Source organism: Lithobates pipiens, unplaced genomic scaffold (assembly GCF_037356315.1).
Source record: "Lithobates pipiens isolate NorthernLeopardFrog02 unplaced genomic scaffold, aLitPip1_a1.2 Scaffold_18, whole genome shotgun sequence".
NCBI classification, from domain to species: domain Eukaryota; kingdom Metazoa; phylum Chordata; class Amphibia; order Anura; family Ranidae; genus Lithobates; species Lithobates pipiens.
This window is the reverse complement of record NW_027507758.1, coordinates 436,763,570-436,780,864: the sequence shown is the minus strand read 5'-3', so window position 1 is coordinate 436,780,864 and position 17,295 is coordinate 436,763,570. Positions and strand designations below refer to the sequence as shown.

General features: G+C 44.4%; 1 protein-coding gene across 1 annotated transcript in view; it reads right to left on the bottom strand.

Annotated features, from left to right (window-relative positions):
- The window catches only part of GPR149 (G protein-coupled receptor 149), a 106,010-nt gene that overhangs the window by 76,332 nt on the left and 12,383 nt on the right, over positions 1–17,295 (bottom strand). Inside the window, exon 2 of the mRNA XM_077488120.1 lies at positions 9,784–9,976. Coding sequence (XP_077344246.1) covers positions 9,784–9,976 — 193 coding nt within the window. The remainder of the gene's footprint in view (positions 1–9,783; positions 9,977–17,295) is intronic.

The window sequence follows — 17,295 nt, the reverse complement described above, 5'->3', positions numbered from 1 at the left end:
GGACCCCGGAGAAGAGATCAGCCATCGCTGGATAGCAAGAGTGGATTACCACTGCTGGAATCTTTTTTTTATTTTTTTTATTTTTATTAAAGGACTTTTCCCAACTGTGTGTGTGTGTTTTTTAACAATTTTTTACACTTTCTTTGTGAAATGGTAGGGGTACTTTTGTACCCCCTTACCATTTAAAACAGGGGGGGCTGGGACCTGGGGGTTCCCTTGTTAAAGGGGGCTTCCAGATTCTGATAAGCCCCCGCCCGCAGACCCCCACAACCACAGGCCAGGGTTGTGGGGATGAGGCCCTTGTCCCCATCAACATGGGGACACAGTGTTTTGAGGGGTCCCAGACCCCCAAAGCATCCTCCCAATGTTAAAGGGCATGTGGCCCGGTATGGTTCAGAGGGGGGGCGCTCTCTTGCCCCCCCTCTTTTCCTGTGGCCTGCCAGGTTGCGTGCTTGGATAAAGGGTCTGGTATGGTTAATTGGGGGGAACTCCATGCCATTTAAAAAAAAAATTGCCGTGGAGTAACCCTTAAAATCCATACCAGACCTGAAGGGTCTGGTATGTATATTTGGGGGAAACCCAACATAATTTTTTTTAAATTTGATGCGGGGTTCCCCTTAATATCCATACCACACCTGAAGGGCCTGGTAATTGAATTTGGGGGGGGGACTCCACGCTTTTTTTTTATCAATGACTGTTCTCTGTATTACGGGGAGCCGACAATTCATTATAGCCGCGAGTGCTTTTAAATTACTTTTTTTTCCTGCATAAATGACACTTTGTGCAGGGACAGTTCTAAGCACGGGAAAGATGCGCCCCTTTACAGGCATACTATACGCACCCTCCAGGTACGAAATTTAAAGGAATATTACACTTTTATTGTTTCACCTTAAGTATTCTTAAAGAGGAGGTAAACCTTCCCACTCTGATGCTTCTTTTCATTTAGTCCATTATAATAAGTAATTATCAAACTATAGCCACTGTAATCCAGCCCAAATCACATATTACTTACTGTTTAAAGAAACTTTAAAAAACTTGTTTCCAGGGTTTAGGCAGCGCCATCTTAAGTATTGTTTTCTGAGTCCACAGTGGAGTGTATTTCTGCCCTTACATTGAGCACTTCCTGTACTGTTAACTAAGCCTCCTTCTCAATTCAACATTTCTATGGCAACCCTGCTTCCCTGTTCATAGCTGACTTTTGCTGATGTCTAATGTTGGCCTTTGTCAGTCTTATCAGCTTCAGCTGATAAGACTGCAGTAATGGCCAAGTTTACACTGCATGTCATGTCACATGATCACATGGGGTGTATGAGGAAGCTCTGAATGATTCTGCAGCCTCCTGGGAGTTCAGTAGTGTGCTGTAGGAAGTCCTGATAACAGATAGATAAGCACATAGAAAGTGTGCCGTAAATCAGGGGAGATCTGGGCATGCTCAGTGACTTCATTCTAAAGAACAAAAAGGATTACAATACTAAGCAAGAAAGGAGATATCTACAAGCAGTGTTCATTAGGGTTTTTTATGCTGATTTACATGGGACAAAGTTGTGGGGGAGGGTTTACAACCACTTTAAAATCACTGCTCTTGAAAAAACTTCAGTTTTTTAAAACTTTTTTTTTGCATTGATATATGTCCCCTGGGGCAGGACCGAGGTTCTCAAACACTTTTGTAGGACAATAACTTGCATATAAGCCTTTAAAGAGGAAGTAAACCCTGATGGGTTTACTTCCTCTTTGATTCCCTGCAAAGGTAAAGCATAATGGACTACTATGCATCGCATAGTAGTCCATTATGTGTCACTTACCTGACACAGGAGCCAGCGAAGTCACCGCTGTCCCCTGTAGTCCGGAGCATCCATCTTCTCGGTGGGTCTCGCTGCTCCGCTGCTGTCATTTGGCGAAGCCGTCACTCCCGCTCATGTGCACGGGAGCCGCCACTCACGGCATATCGCCGTTGACAGCGGCGCGCTCAGTGCGCCTGCACGCCGCTGTCTACGGCGCATGCGCCGTAGACAGCAGTGCCTGTCATTCGCCAAATATCTCCTAAACCGTGTAGGTTTAGGGGATATTTCTTGGACCTACAGGTAAGCCTTAATCTAGGCTTACCTGTAGGTCAAAGTTGGTTGTAAGGGTTTACAACCACTTTAAAATTAGCACTTTTGATTTTGAACGTTCGAGTCCCATAGACTTTAATAGGGTTCTAAAGTTCACACGAAGTTTAGGTCTGTTCGCAGGTTCTGGTGCGAACCAAACCGGGGGGGGAGGTGTTCGGCTCATCCTTAGTTGGTATTCATGGTTCCCTCAATGAACTATAGCTCCCCAGTGCTGACAGAACTCATGTAGCCCCAGACCATGACACTCCCACCACCATGCTTAACTGTAGGCAAGACACACTTGTCTTTGTACTTCTCACCTGGTTGCTGCCATACAAGTTTGAAACAATCTGAACCAAATACAGTGGTGTGAAAAAGTGTTTGCCCCCCTTCCTCATTTCCTGTTCCTTTGCATGTTTGTCACACTTAAGTGTTTCGGAACATCAAACCAATTTAAACAATAGTCAAGGACAACACAAGTAAACACAAAATGCAATTTGTAAATGAGGGTGTTTATTATTAAAGGTGAAAAAAAATCCAAACCATCATGGCCCTGTGTGAAAAAGTGATTGCCCCCTAAACCTAATAACTGGTTGGGCCACCCTTAGCAGCAACAACTGCAACCAAGCGTTTGCGATAACACGCAATGAGGCTTTTACAGCGTCCTGGAGGAATTTTGGCCCACTCATCTTTGCAGAATTGTCCTAATTCAGTTACATTAGAGGGTTTTCGAGCATGAACGGCCTTTTTAAGGTCATACCACAACATCTCAATAGGATTCAGGTCAGGACTTTGGCTAGGCCACTCCAAAGTCTTCATTTTGTTTTTCTTCAGCCATTCGGTGGTGGACTTGCTGATGTGTTTAAGATCATTGTCCTGATGCAGAACCCAAGTTCGTTTCAGCTTGAGTACACGAACAGATGGTCGGACATTCTCCTTCAGGATCTCTTGGTAGACAGCAGAATTCATAGTTCCTTTTATCACGGCAAGTCTTCCAGGTCCTGAAGCAGCAAAACAGCCCCAGACCATCACACTACCACCACCATATTTTACTGTTGGTATAATGTTCTTTTTATGAAATGCAGTGTTCCTTCTACGCCAGATATACTTGGACACACACCTTCCAAAGAGTTCCACTTTTGTCTCATCGGTCCACAGAATGTTGTCCCAAAAGTCTTGGGGATCATCAAGATGTGTTGTGGAGAAATTGAGACGAGCTTTGATGTTCTTTTTGCTCAGCAGTGGTTTTCTCCTTGGAACTCTGCCATGCAGGCCATTTTTGCCCAGTCTTTTCCTGATGGTGGAGGCATGAACGCTGACCTTAACTGAGGCAAGTGAGGCCTGCAGTTCCTTGGACGTTGTTGTGGGGTCTTTTGTGACCTCTTGGATGAGTCGTCGCTGCGCTCTTGGGGTAATTTTGGGCGGCCGGCCACTCCTGGGAAGGTTCACCACTGTTCCATGTCTTCGCCATTTGTGGATAATGGCTCTCACTGTGGTTCGCTGGATTCCCAAAGCTTTGGAAATGGCTTTATAACCCTTTCCAGACTGATAGATCTCAATTACTTTCTTTCTCAATTGTTCCTGAATTTCTTTGGGTCTCGGCATGATGTGTAGCTTTTAAGGATCTTCTGGTGGACCTTACTGTGTCAAGCAGCTCCTATTTAAGTGATGCCTTGATTGTGAACAGGTGTGGCAATAATCAGGCCTGGGTGTGGCTAGAGAAATTGAACTCAGGTGTGGACAACCACAGTTATAGTATGTTTTAACAAGGGGGGCAATCACTTTTTCACACAGGGCCATGATGGTTTGGATTTTTTTTCACCTTTAATAATAAACACCTTCATTTACAAATTGCATTTTGTGTTTACTTGTGTTGTCCTTGACTATTGTTTAAATTGGTTTGATGTTCCGAAACACTTAAGTGTGACAAACATGCAAAGGAACAGGAAATGATGAAGGGGCAAACACTTTTTCACACCACTGTAAGTCTTGGTCTCATCAGACCACCAAACATGGTTCCAGTAATCCATGTCCCTAGTCTGCTTGTCTTCAGCAAGTTTGTTTGCAGTCTTTCTTGTGCATCAACTTAGAAGAGGCTTCCTTTTGGGATGACAGCCATGCAGACCAATTTGATGCAGTGTGCAGTGTACTGTATGGTCTGAGCACTGACAGGCTGACCCCCCCACCCCTTCAACCTCTGCAGCAATGCTGGCAGCACTTATGCATCTATTTCCCAAAGACAACCTCTGGATATGACTCTGAGCACGTGCACTCAACTTAATTGTCCTGTTAAACCGCTTGTTGGTCTTGGCCATCGTGCTGTAGCTCCGTTTCAGGGTCTTGGCAATCTTCTTATAGTCTAGGGCATCTTTATGAAGAGCAACAATCCTTTTTTAAGATGCTCAGAGAGTTATTTACCATGAGGTGCCATATTGAACTTCCAGTGACCAGTATGAGAAAGTGAGAGTGATAACACCCGATTTAACATACCTGCTCCCCATTCACACCTGAGATCTTATAACACTAACCAATCACATGACACCGAGGAGGGAAAATGGCTAATTGGGCCCAAGTGGGTTAAGGCAGTGCTGGAAAATAATGGTGGCCAAACAAAATATTGACACTTTGAGCTCAATTTGGACATTTTCACTTAGGGGTGTACTCACTTTTGTTGCCAGAGGTTTAGACATGAATGGCTGTGTGTTGAGTTATTTTGAGGGGACAGAAAATTTACACTGTTATACAAGCTGTACACTCACTACTTTACATTGTAGCAAAGTGTAATTTCTAAATAAAATGTTTACAAAAATGTGAGGGCTGTACTCACTTTTGTAAGATACTGTATATAGCTGTATATAAAATGCACTTTTTATCTTTCAAAAAGCGTTTCCCAGAGTGAAACCTTGCACTCAATTTCTAAATTGCTATATTTGTACATTTCAAAAGCCAATATAAAGGAATAGTAGTGGTAAAAAAAGCACTTGTGGGTTTAGCTAATTATTATTTTTGTATATTTCTTCTTTAAGGGGGCATGGGGGTGGGGGCTGTCCTATGCTTACATAAATTTGCTAGTAGGTATCCCTCATTCCCAACACATTGGGAGGTATGTACAAACAATTAGCCCATTCACCATGCATGACCCTTAGTGCTTGTGTGAATGAGCCCTTAGGCCGGTTTCACACTGGTATGACACAACAGTCGTACCACTTTGGATCTTACTTTGCCCTGTGACTTGAATTCCAACATGCATCCGACTTCAATGAACAGGGATCTGACAATACCAGGTACTGTATCAGGTATGAATCTTTAGGGGAACTCCACGTTAAATTTAAAAATAAAACAGCATAGGTCCCCCCTCAAAGAGCATACCAGGCCATCCAGTCTGGTATGGATTTCAAGGGGAACCCCCACGCTGAAAAAACGGTGTGGGGTCCCCTCAAAATCCATACCAGACCCTTTTCAAGCACACAGCCTGGCGGATCAGGAAAGGGGGTGGGGACAAGCGTGTGCCCCCCCTCCTGAACCGTACCAGGCTGCATTCCCTCAACATGGGGGGGTGGTTGCTTTGAAACGGGGGGGGGCACCCTGTGACCCCCCACCCCAAAGCACCTTGTCCGCACGTTGATAAGGACAGGGGCCTATTCCCGACAACCCTGGCCATTGGTTGCCGGAGTCTGCGGGCAGGGAGCTCATCAGAATCTGGAAGCCCCATTTAACAAGGGGGCCCCCAGATCCCGGCCCCCCACCCTATGGGCGTTCCTCTTAAAATCCATACCAGACAGAAGGGCCAGGTATGCTCTTGGAGGGGCCATTTTAAAAAACATTGGCGTGGAGTTCCCCTTCAAGATCACTAGAGCACAAGTCACCAAAGTCGGATCAGTCAAGATGGCGATCAGACTTTAATCCGACTTCAGTGATAATGAATGGGCTGAAGTAGGATCAAAGTCGGACCAAAGCAGTGCAGGAATCATTTTCAAAGTCGGACCAACTTGTGTCGGACCATTTAAGACGGCTCCCATAGGGAAACATTGATTTTCACACGTCATGCAACATGAGCTCTCAATGTCGGAGCGTTTGACTCTAAGGCCTGGTTCACACTGGTAAGCACTGACCCAAAACAAGGATTGTTGTCTTGCTCTACACTCGCTTTGATTGTTGAATTCTTGTCCCTGGTCAATGACTCTGAAAGTATTAAATCCAAAAACTGGTGGCAGCTCTTATTTATTGAAGAGGTCTGCACTGTCAGCCACATATTTCTTTTACAGGTTTCCTTTAACTCAAACTGTAAAAAATATTTCTTAAACCGCCTATACATGTAAATGAAGAAAATCAAACTGTATTTTAGTTATACGAACAAACAAGTCATTTGCGTGATGCAAGCGTGCATTTACAATGTGCATGACAGCGGGGGTTCTGCCCTACTCAAACTTTCTCATACTTTGCAGTGTTTGCGGGGGGCCACTTTCACTAGTGTTATAACTGAATGTCGGGTATTGTGAGCTATGCTCAAGAATACTCTTCTGTATGACATTACTGTATTAGAGACTCTTTCTGTAATAGTTATGAGTCATGCTATACATCATGTGCTTGTTAAAGTGCTCTTGTATACATAGCATCAGCAAATAAGCAGGAGTAAGCAGTGTCACATAATCGGCAGGGTAATTCTGTACAAAATGTCAGTGGAAGCACTGGGAAATAAGCTGATAAAGAATAATTAACAACATTTTACACCACAATTAGAGTGTTTTTTTTGTTTGCTTTATCTGAGCATATCAATTTGCCTCTATTTTTTTGTATATAATATACCATTTGTTGTACACTCCATCTTAAAAAATGAATAGGTTACTAAAGTACAAAAATTCTTTAGACAGAATAAAAATTGGGAAGTGATGTTGTATTTTTGGGTGAAAACTGTACTGATTAACCACTTCAGCTCCGGAAGGTTTACCCCCCTTCACAACCAGGCCATTTTTAGTGATACTGTACTGTGTTACTTGTGCGGTCATGCACACTGTACCCAAATTACATTTTAAGCCGCGTACACACGGGCGGACTGTATGGCCAACTTAGTCCGTCAGACAATCCGACGGACAGTCCGTCCTACTTTCGAATGAACGGACTTGACCACACACGGATGCACAAACAGTCCGTCGAAAGCTTGCGCGATGACATGTACAGCACGTACGACGGGACTAGAAATAGGAAGTCCAATACACAGCAATGCAACCTTTCGCCGTGTAAATCCTTTCTGAGCATGCACCATACTTAGTCCGTCGAACTAGCCTACTCACGAGCGGATTGTCCGCTGAAACCAAAGTATGACAGACAGTATTACGGAAATTCCGAAATACTTAGTCCGCCAGACTGCACGCTGAAAAAGTCCGCTGAAGCCCACACACGAGCGGACTGTCCGCTGAAATGTGTTTCGACGGACTAAGTTGGCCAGCCAGTCTGCCCGTGTGTACGCGGCTTAAGTCCTTTTTTCCCACAAATAGAGTTTTCTTTTGTTGGTATTTGATCACCTCTGCGGTTTTTATTTTTTGTGCTATAAACAAAAAAGACTGCCAATTTTGAAAAAAAAAAACAAACAATATTTTTTACTTTCTGCTATAAAACATACCCAATAAAAACATTACATTTCTTCATCAGTTTAGGCCAATATGTATTCTGCTACATATTTTTGGTAAAAAAAATCCCAATAAGCGTATATTGATTGGTTTGCGCAAAAGTTATAGTGTCTACAGACTATGGGATATTTTTATTTATTTTTTAATTAGTTAGGGCGGCGATCAGCAACTTATAGTGGGACTGCGATATTGCAGTGGACAACCTGACTGACACTTTAGACCCTTTTTTGGGACCAGTGACACGAATACAGTGATCAGTGCTAAAAAATATGTACTGTCACTGTACTAATGACACTGGCAGGAACAGGATTACCATTAGGGGCGATCAAAGGGTTAAATGTATTTCTAGTTTGTGCTTAATCGCTGTGCTTTGACTAGGGGGAAGGAAAAAATCCACATTCCTGCTTAGTAGAAACACAGGATCCCTTCCCTTCTGACAGAATGACAATCTGCCTAGTTTACATAGGCAGATTGTTGTTCTGCCTGTGCCCTGTACAATCAGTGGGTGCCATGGTACCCGCTGCTCTGATCCCACTGTGTATAATCACAGCGGGAGCGGGTCGCTGACGGAGCGCACGCACGTCCCAGACCCAGAAGTGTCAGTTCACGTACTAGGCACATAATCTGGCGAAGAGTGGCCGCCCTGCCTCAGTATATGTGTGGTGGGTGGTCGTTAACTGGTTAAACGAGAAATATCGTAGAAGAAATATTGTCATATTTGTCCCTTCAAAACAGTTCAGAAGAAAGTTGTGTACTAACTATCAGAATATTGTACACATTCTAAAGATTAATTTTTTGTACGATATTCATGACCGTATGTACGAGGCTCTACTTTGTAAGTGTGTATGTGATTGAAAGGGGGTTAAAAGGGTGACTATCGTAAGAAAATGTCACTTTGTTTTGGATTGGCAAAGCAACAGTTTTTTTTTTTTTTTTATGGCAAACTGTAGGTCAACACAAATAAAATACATTGGTAAAACCAGGACTTTTTTTTCCTCAGAGAATAGGTGAAGGAACTCAATCATGCCCCCCCCCCCCCCCCCCCCCAAAAAAAACCCCCTTCCCACACACTGTAGGCAGCTGTCTCACTTGCAGGGAAATCATTCAATGAGCACATCAGCATCCAGGCACCAGGTAAAAAAATGGAGACCACAAGGAGTGCAGCATACCATGCACCATCTCTCGCCCATGACTGCACTGCACCCCGGGCACCTGCATTTCCCTTGCCCCTCACCTTCACTCAGTGGGATCTGCTCAGGAAATCTGATCTGTGGGAGCCACTGGGGGGCAAGCTATCCCTTGTAAACACAGAAGCTGGACTTACTTACTGGTAGCAATAGTGATCAGCAGGGAGGAGGGGCTACTGAGCCAGAGGTGGCGGAACTGAGTTCCACCAAGTCCCAGATGAAAAAAAGCCCTTGGTAAAAAAGACTCTAATAAAAACTATAGATTTTCTGTTGTCCATCCATTATTTTAGTGGAAATTGGAGCAAAATACATAACTATGCATCTGGTGGAGGCGAGTCCTGTATTTGCATTTATAAAAAGATATTTCAGCGTGTATGCTGACTTATTGATAATGTAGGCCAAAAATTGGACTGTATATTTCATCATTCAGGAGCCTGTAGATTAGATTAAATAAGCTACAGATTTATCTCTGCATACTCCACCCTATTCCTACCTCTTCTTTTAATTTCTTCTGGAAATTTTCACTCACTTGATCTCCAGGTGAAAAGTAGTCACTAAGACAGGAAGTGAGGGGGAAATTTCCTCAATGGAGCATTAAAAACTATCAAAGGTTCTAACCCATCCTCATTTAAAACAAAAAAGTCTAAGATGTAGAAATAATTAATTTATACAGTACCATAGCAAACCTGTAAAATGTGAACAGTCCCTAAAATGTGTCATTAGCCACAGTCTTAACAGTAGTAGGTTCAGTATCGCATGAAACCCATTAATTGCAATAGAAGAAAATGATGAACTCTACCTATAATCCCTGAACAAATTAATATGCTAAGACATAGTTATGAATATTACTATCTGAAATAAAATAGACTAGTCTCTAACCTTGGCAATCTTCCGATGTCATTGAGTACGCACTCTTCTTGCAGTTAATGATGCATCCACATGGGAGGTGACTCCAGTGCTCAGACAGAACAAACAGTGGTGTAGTGGTGGCAGCTAGCAAAGTCAGAAGAAAACTTAATGTCTCAAAAGAATGACTCTGAAATCCAACAATGTGCTGGACAGCCATCTGTATCTGTAAAGCAGAGATTTCATACAATGAACTGTCCAATCAACAATTATCAAGCAAGAAATAAAGTGCAGCAATAGACTCATTTACATTTAAATATTAAATGGCAGCATGGATAATTGTTTTTAGGGTGTCTGCATGGAGATAATTGTATCCAAGGCTAACTTTACATAAAATAAAATGTATTTATACATGGAGTGTGAAGGCTGAATATATTCATGTAAATTACTTGTTGGGAAAACTGTATTTATTGGTTGAATAGCTTAATGTAACCCAAAGTGCACAAAGGATGTTCCAGGGCTTGTAGTGGTGAGGTGTATTTAAAGTGGTGGAACTGCTCACTGAGTGCTCATGAGCCTGGAGGACCACTCAAGGAAAGCAATCCAGAAAAATAAAGCCTGAGGCTTCAAGTGATTTTAAATGCACAGTTTAAAAAAAGATAACAAACATGTTATACTTACCTGCTCTGTGCGTGCAATGGTCCTCTTTTTGGGTGCCCCGCCAGCACTACTAGCCCCTCCCCCTTGCCGTGTGCCCCCATGGCAAGCCACTTGCTATAGGGACACCGGTGTGCTTGCTTCAAAGTCCATAAGACAAACAGTGCATGGTTCGGTCCTACCCCCCATTCACTAGCTGCGGTTGACAGCAGCAGTAGCCAATGGCTGAGCCTGTGAGAAGAGATAGAGGGGAGAGAGCCTCTGCTCTCATGCATACCATTGGACCAAGATCGGGCTCAGTCAAGTATTTGGGGGGGGGGGCTGGAGGTGGGGGGAGGGCTGCTTACAGAATGTTTTTTTTTACCTTAAAGGCCTTAGTTTGCCTTTGTTCACTTTTTTTTTATTCCAGACCCCCTATGTACCAATATACAGTATCTCACAAAAGTGAGTACACCCCTCACACATATTTTATTATACCTTTTCATGTGACAACGCTGAAGAAATGACACTTTGCTGCAATGTAAAGTAGTGAGTGTACAGCTTGTATAACAATGAACATTTGCTGTCCCCTCAAACTAACTCAACACACAGCCATTAATGTCTAAACCTCTGGCAACAAAAGTGAGTATACCCCGGAGTACATATGTTCAAATTGGGCCCAAATGGTCAATATTTTGTGTGGCCACCATTATTTTCCAGCACTGCCTTAACCCTCTTGGGCATGGAGTTTACCAGAGCTTCACAAGTTGCCACTGGAGTCCTCTTCCACTCCTCCATGATGACATCCCAGAGCTGGTGGATGTTAGAGACCTTGTTCTCCTCCACCTTCCATTTGAGGAAGGTGGAGGAGAGCAAGGTTTTGAGGTTTTGAGGATGCCCCACAGATGCTCAATAGGGTGTAGGTCATGCTTGGCCAGTCTATCAACTTTACCTTCAGCTTCTTTAGCAAGGCAGCGGTCATCTTGGAGGTGTGTTTGGGGTTGTTATTATGATGGAATACTGCCCTGCGGCCCAGTCTCCGAAGGGAGGGGATCATGCTCTGCTTCAGTATGTCACAGTATACGTTGGCATTCATAGTTCCCTCAATGAACTGTAGCTCCCCAGTGCCGGCATCACTCATGCAGCCCTAGACCATGACACTCCCACCACCATGCTTGACTAGGCAAGACACACTTGTCTTTGTTCTCCTCACCTGGTTGCCGCCACACACGCTTGACCATCTTTAGAAGAGGCTTCCTTCTGGGAGGACAGCCATGCAGACCAATTTGCTACAGTGTGCGGCGTACAGTCTGAGCACTGACAGGTTGACCCCCTCACCCCTCCAACCTCTGCAGCAATGCCGGAGGTGATCATATGTCTATTTTTCCAAAGACAACCTCTGGATATGATGCTGAGCATGTACACTCAACTTCTTTGGTCAACCATGGCGAGGCCGGTTCTGAGTGAACCTGTCCTGTTAAACCGCTGTATGGTCTTGGCCACCTTGCTACAGAACAGTTTCAGGGTCTGGGCAATCTTCTTATATACTAGGCCATCTGTAGAGCAATAATTCCTTTTTTCAGATCCTCAGAATTTTTTGCCATGAGGTGCCCTGTTGAACTTCCAGTGACCAGTATGAGAGAGTAAGAGCGATAACACCAAATTTAACACACCTGCTCCCCATTCACGCCTGAGACCTTGTAACACTAAAGCCGCGTACACACGTAGCCGTCTGTCCGACGTACTTAGTCTGGCGGACTTTCCGCCAGACTGTCCGTCTGACTTTCCGAACGGGCTACTTGCCCACACACGGCACTTTTTCAGCGGACTAATACGGTGCACTAAGTCCGCCGTACTATCCGCCCTACTTTTGAAATGAACGGACTCGCCCACACACGCAGAGGAAAGTCCGCTCATTTTGAGCGCCGCCACCGCCTTCTGTTCTTCTGTTCTTCTCTTCTTCTTCTTCAGATGTTGCCTCGCCGAGTCCTCCGCTCACAGTGACAGGGACCGGGCACGCGGCGACTTATATAGGGACAATGGTGACCCCGCCCCCTTATAATGTCACAGTCCCGGAGGATGCTGGGACTGTCGCCATGTGACATCAACCCATGTGACATGAACCCATGTGACATCCACCTAAGACCCCGCCCCTTGTCCCTATATAAGTCGCCGCGTGCCCGGTCCCTGTCATTGTGAGTGGAGGACTCGGCGAGGCAACATCTGAAGAAGAAGAGAAGAACAGAAGAACGGAAGGCGGCGGCGGCGACAGAAGACCGGGCCACCGCCTGTAAAAGAGCTAGAAGAAGGCGCGGTGGCCCGGCAGAAGAACCGAAGAGGGGGACAAGACCCCCGAAGTCGGAAGAAGAGGCCGGCGAGAAGACCCCCGAAGACGGAAGACCCCCGGAGCTGTGCAATAAACTATTTTATCTCGTGCGTTGTGTTTTTTTTGTACTTTTATTTTACAGGTGAATGGGTAGGGGTACATTGTACCCCATACTCATTCACATAGGGTGGGGGGCCAGTATCCGGGGGCCCCCTTATTAAAGGGGGCTCCCGGATTCCGATAAGCCCCCCGCCCGCAGACCCCGACAACCAACGGCCAGGGTTGTCGGGAAGAGGCCCTTGTCCTCATCAACGAGGCCCCCCCTTCCCCAAGGCACCCCCCATGTTGAGGGCACGCGGCCTGGTACGGCTCAGGGGGGGCGGGGGCGCTCGCTCGCCCCTCCTTTCCTGGCTGGCCGGGTAGCATGCTTGGACAAGGGTCTGTTGTGGACTTTGGGGGGACCCCCACACCGATTTTTTTCGGCGTTGGGGTTCCCCTTTAAGTCCATACCAGGTGGCGGGGCCGGCGGCGTCTCCTTCGCGGGCCCCGCCTACCTGGAGACCCGCTCGAAATGAGCGGACTTTTCTCCGGGCGGGAAAAGTCCGTTCATTTCAAAAGTACGGCGGACTGGCACACACATGGCCAGATTGTCCGCCGGGAAGATTGGAGTGTAACACGGCATTCTAAGTCCGCCGTACTTTCGGGTCAAAAAAGTATGCCGGAGGCTACACACGGGGGGATTGTCCGGCGGACTTGAGTTTGCCGGACTTTTCCACCCGCTTGTTTGATCGTGTGTATGCGGCATTACAAGTCACATGACACCGGGGAGGGAAAATGGTGAATTGGATATTTAGATGTTTAGACATTAATGGCTGTGTGTTGAGTTATTTTGAGGGGACAGCAAATTTACACTGTTATACAAGTTGTACATTCCCTACTTTACATTGTAGCAAAGTGTCATTTCTTCAGTGTTGTCACATGAAAAGATATAATAAATTATTTACAAAAATGTGAGCAGTTTACTCACTGTTGTGAGCTACTGTAGCATTAATATACTTCTTTGCCAAATTAAAACAGCTTTTCACTTATTCTACACACCCTTAACTCACTCCCTGCATAGCTGTTTAAAAACACAGCTCTATTACTTCTGCCTTACTTCCTGGTCAGACTTTAGGTCATGACACAGGAAGGAGTTGACCAGATGATCTCATTAGCACACACTGTGCATCATCTACCCTCTGCTGGTCAACTCCTTCCTGTGTCATGACCTACAGTCTGTCCAGGAAGTAGGGCAGAAGTAATCGAGCAGTGTGTTTAAACAGCTATGAATAGAGTGAGGTAAGCCTGTGTAGAATAAATGGAAAGCTGTTTTATTTTTGCAAAATAAGTACAATAATGCTATATTGATACAAAGGGGGGGATGGAATTTAGAAAGAAAAAAGTGAACAAAGGTGAACTTAAGCCCTATACAAACTATCAGATTTTCTGCTGATTTTTGTTTTCAGATTTACCAACACCATGTAGTGCAAGGGCCTGCCTGATTGCATACAAATTGAAACTCCTAAGGTTTGACCTCATATTATATGGTTTTGGTAAATCTGAAGGAAAAAATAAGCAGAAAATCTGATAGTGTGTATGGGGCTTATGCCTTTAATGCATAGAATGCACTAAAGCAGTAGTAAACCCTCCAGCAGCGTGCTATCACCACTGAAGGCACTTCCATCTCCACTCGATCTTCCAGGTATGCTGGCTTCGGTAATATAAATTGCTGAGTTGGTGATGACATCGCTCCTGCACATTCTGTTTACATCATGGCTCTGAAGAAACGGTACGGTTATTTTCAATGAGAACACATGCACTGGTGAAATCACCAACTGCATCTACAGTAAATATCTCCTAAACGGTACATGTTTAGGAGATATTTACTGTACCTATAGGTAAGCTTTATTATAGGCTTACTTATAGGTAAAAATCATACAAGGGAGCTTACTCCCACTTTAAGGTAAAAACCTTCTGCTTTTAAAAAAACACTTTCACTACAGACTGATTCAGCGGCTGATGCTTAGTGTGGCACTGCATTCATTTTTGGTTAAAGTGATTGTAAAGTCTCATTTAAAAAAAAAAACAACAAAAAACAAACATCTTATACTTACCTGCTCTGTTCAGTTGGCTTTGCACAGAGCAGCCTGGATCCTCCACTTCTTGGGTCCCTCTTTGCTGCTCCTGGCCCCTCCCTCCTATCGATTGCCCCCACAGAAGCTCCCTATGAGGGCACTGAAGCTGAGTCACAGCTCCGTATGTCCATTCAGACACGGAGACCTGATCTGGCCCTGCCCCCTATCTCCCCTGATTGGCTGACTGACTTTGACAGCCGTGGGAACCAGTGGCGCCGCTGCTGTGTCTCAGCCAATCGGGAGCAGTGTCCTGGGTGGCTTAGACATTCGTGGACATCGCCGGAGATGGTGCTCAGGTAAGTATTAGGGGATGTTGCCACACACAAAAGGTTTTTTATTTTAATGCATAGAATGAATTAGGATAAAAAACCCTCTGCCTTTACAACTCCTTTAAAGGTAGGGCCAAAGAAGAGCACGTCTTTCTGCACTCCTGTGACCCGTTTTCAGTTAACAGCAGGCTAAAGTCCGCTGTTGGCTGATGTTACTCAGCAAGTCCAGGCTCTAAATCCATCTTTAGGCTGGGTTTACACCCATGCAAATTGGAAGATTGTTTCCCCGCAATCATTTTGCCTAGCAGAACAATGTGACCGGCTTTCTATGGAGCTGGTTCACATGTCTCCGGGGGCAGCTGCGGAGCACACTGCATAGAAACACTGTGCGTCTTTGCCTCTTTCAGGGCCGAATTCAGGCAAAGGTTCTACCCTGATTCATTACTAAAATGGAGAACAGGGATGGACAGCATGGCTGTGCGATCTGCGGCTGGTTTAGGTGTGAACCGAGCCTTAATGTTGGAATCCACCCAGATGCCTGTACCACTCGGTCCTGCCCCCTGCAAAGCCCAGCACTCCAGTGAGCGCTGGAAGGATAGAACAGAGAGCCATGACTGACAATCACCAGCTGTCTGCTCACTGAAGACTGACTGAGTGTGCAACAGTCTTTGATCGCTCAGTTTTTGGTCTTAGGGGAGGTGGGGGACAGATGCATCATCGGTTCTAGGTCTACCTAGGTGAGTTTAACCGATTGCCAACCAGCCACCACAGTTATACTGCGGCAGGATGGCTCCACTGGGTGAGCCGTCGTAGCTGTACGTCGGCCCTTTTTTTGTAAAAAAATAAATAAAAAATAAAAATGCCATAAATCTATCCCCTATTTTGTAGACGCTATAACTTTTGCGAAAACCAATCAATATACGATTATTGAGCATAACCAAAAATATGTAGAATACATATCGGCCTAAACTGATGAAGACATTTATTTATTTATTTTGGATATTTCTTATAGCAAAAAGTACAAAAAAAATGTGTTTTTTTTCAAAATTGTTGCTCTTTTTTTGTTTATAGTGCAAAAAATAAAAACCGCAGATGTGATCAAATACCACCAAAAGAAAGCTCTATTTGTGGGAAAAAAGGGACATAAATTTTGTTTGGGTATAATGTCACACATCCACGCAAATGTCAGTTAAAGCGATGCAGTGCCGTACCGCAAAAAATGGCCTGAAGGGGGCAAATCCCTCCGGTGGTGAAGTGGTTAATATACAGCTTTCACATGACCAAGCTCTTTCCCAGCCTGTCTGCAGGGAAACATAAGCAGAAGGAGCTTCTTGTTGCTGGTCACATGTTAAAAAAAAGCCTTTGGAATAAATACAGAGTGAGAATAAATAAACAATATCAATAAACTATTTTAAATTGGCATACAAATATATATTTGGGAGAGAGTGGGCTGTCATTTACCACTGTGTATACTCTCACATGTCTGACTTTATAGTCACATGGGCTGCTCTGATGTGATAGGGAGGAAATGTTCAGCACAGAAAGGCACTGAAAACTGAGCATGTGCACAGTTGCCACCACAGCTGCAAAATCTCTAGCAGAATTGGGGACATGGACAGAAGGGGGAGATAGAAAACAGCAGGATCAACCAGGTTTTTTGCAGAATACAGTAAACAAATCTTATAGAGACTGAGTATGAACAGCATGTAATACACCATTTATTGATAGTTTTTTTTTTATGATGTGTGTTTAGTAACACTTTATTTCATCTCTTTTGGTATGGTAAATATACCAATGAATGTGTTTAGGTATAGATGTTTAATAAATTAAACAAATACCTGTCGATCTTGCCAAAAATCTTGTGGCTGATAATCTCCTGTGTTTTCTGCCTGTGCTGACGGTAAATATTTATCGTTTACTGAGGACTACCGAATCATGACTCTCTATGTTATAGATGATAGGAAAGGATCAAGGTTTTGTTGCTCTTCCTTGTTTCTTTTGTCATGATATCAAAAGTGAGTGATCATCATTGTCATCCCGGGAAATGTGTGGCTGGCAGGATCATCAGGTGAAAAAAAGGACTGGTTAGCTGCCATGTATAACATTGTAGTTTTTCGGAGTAGATATACTATATTACCAA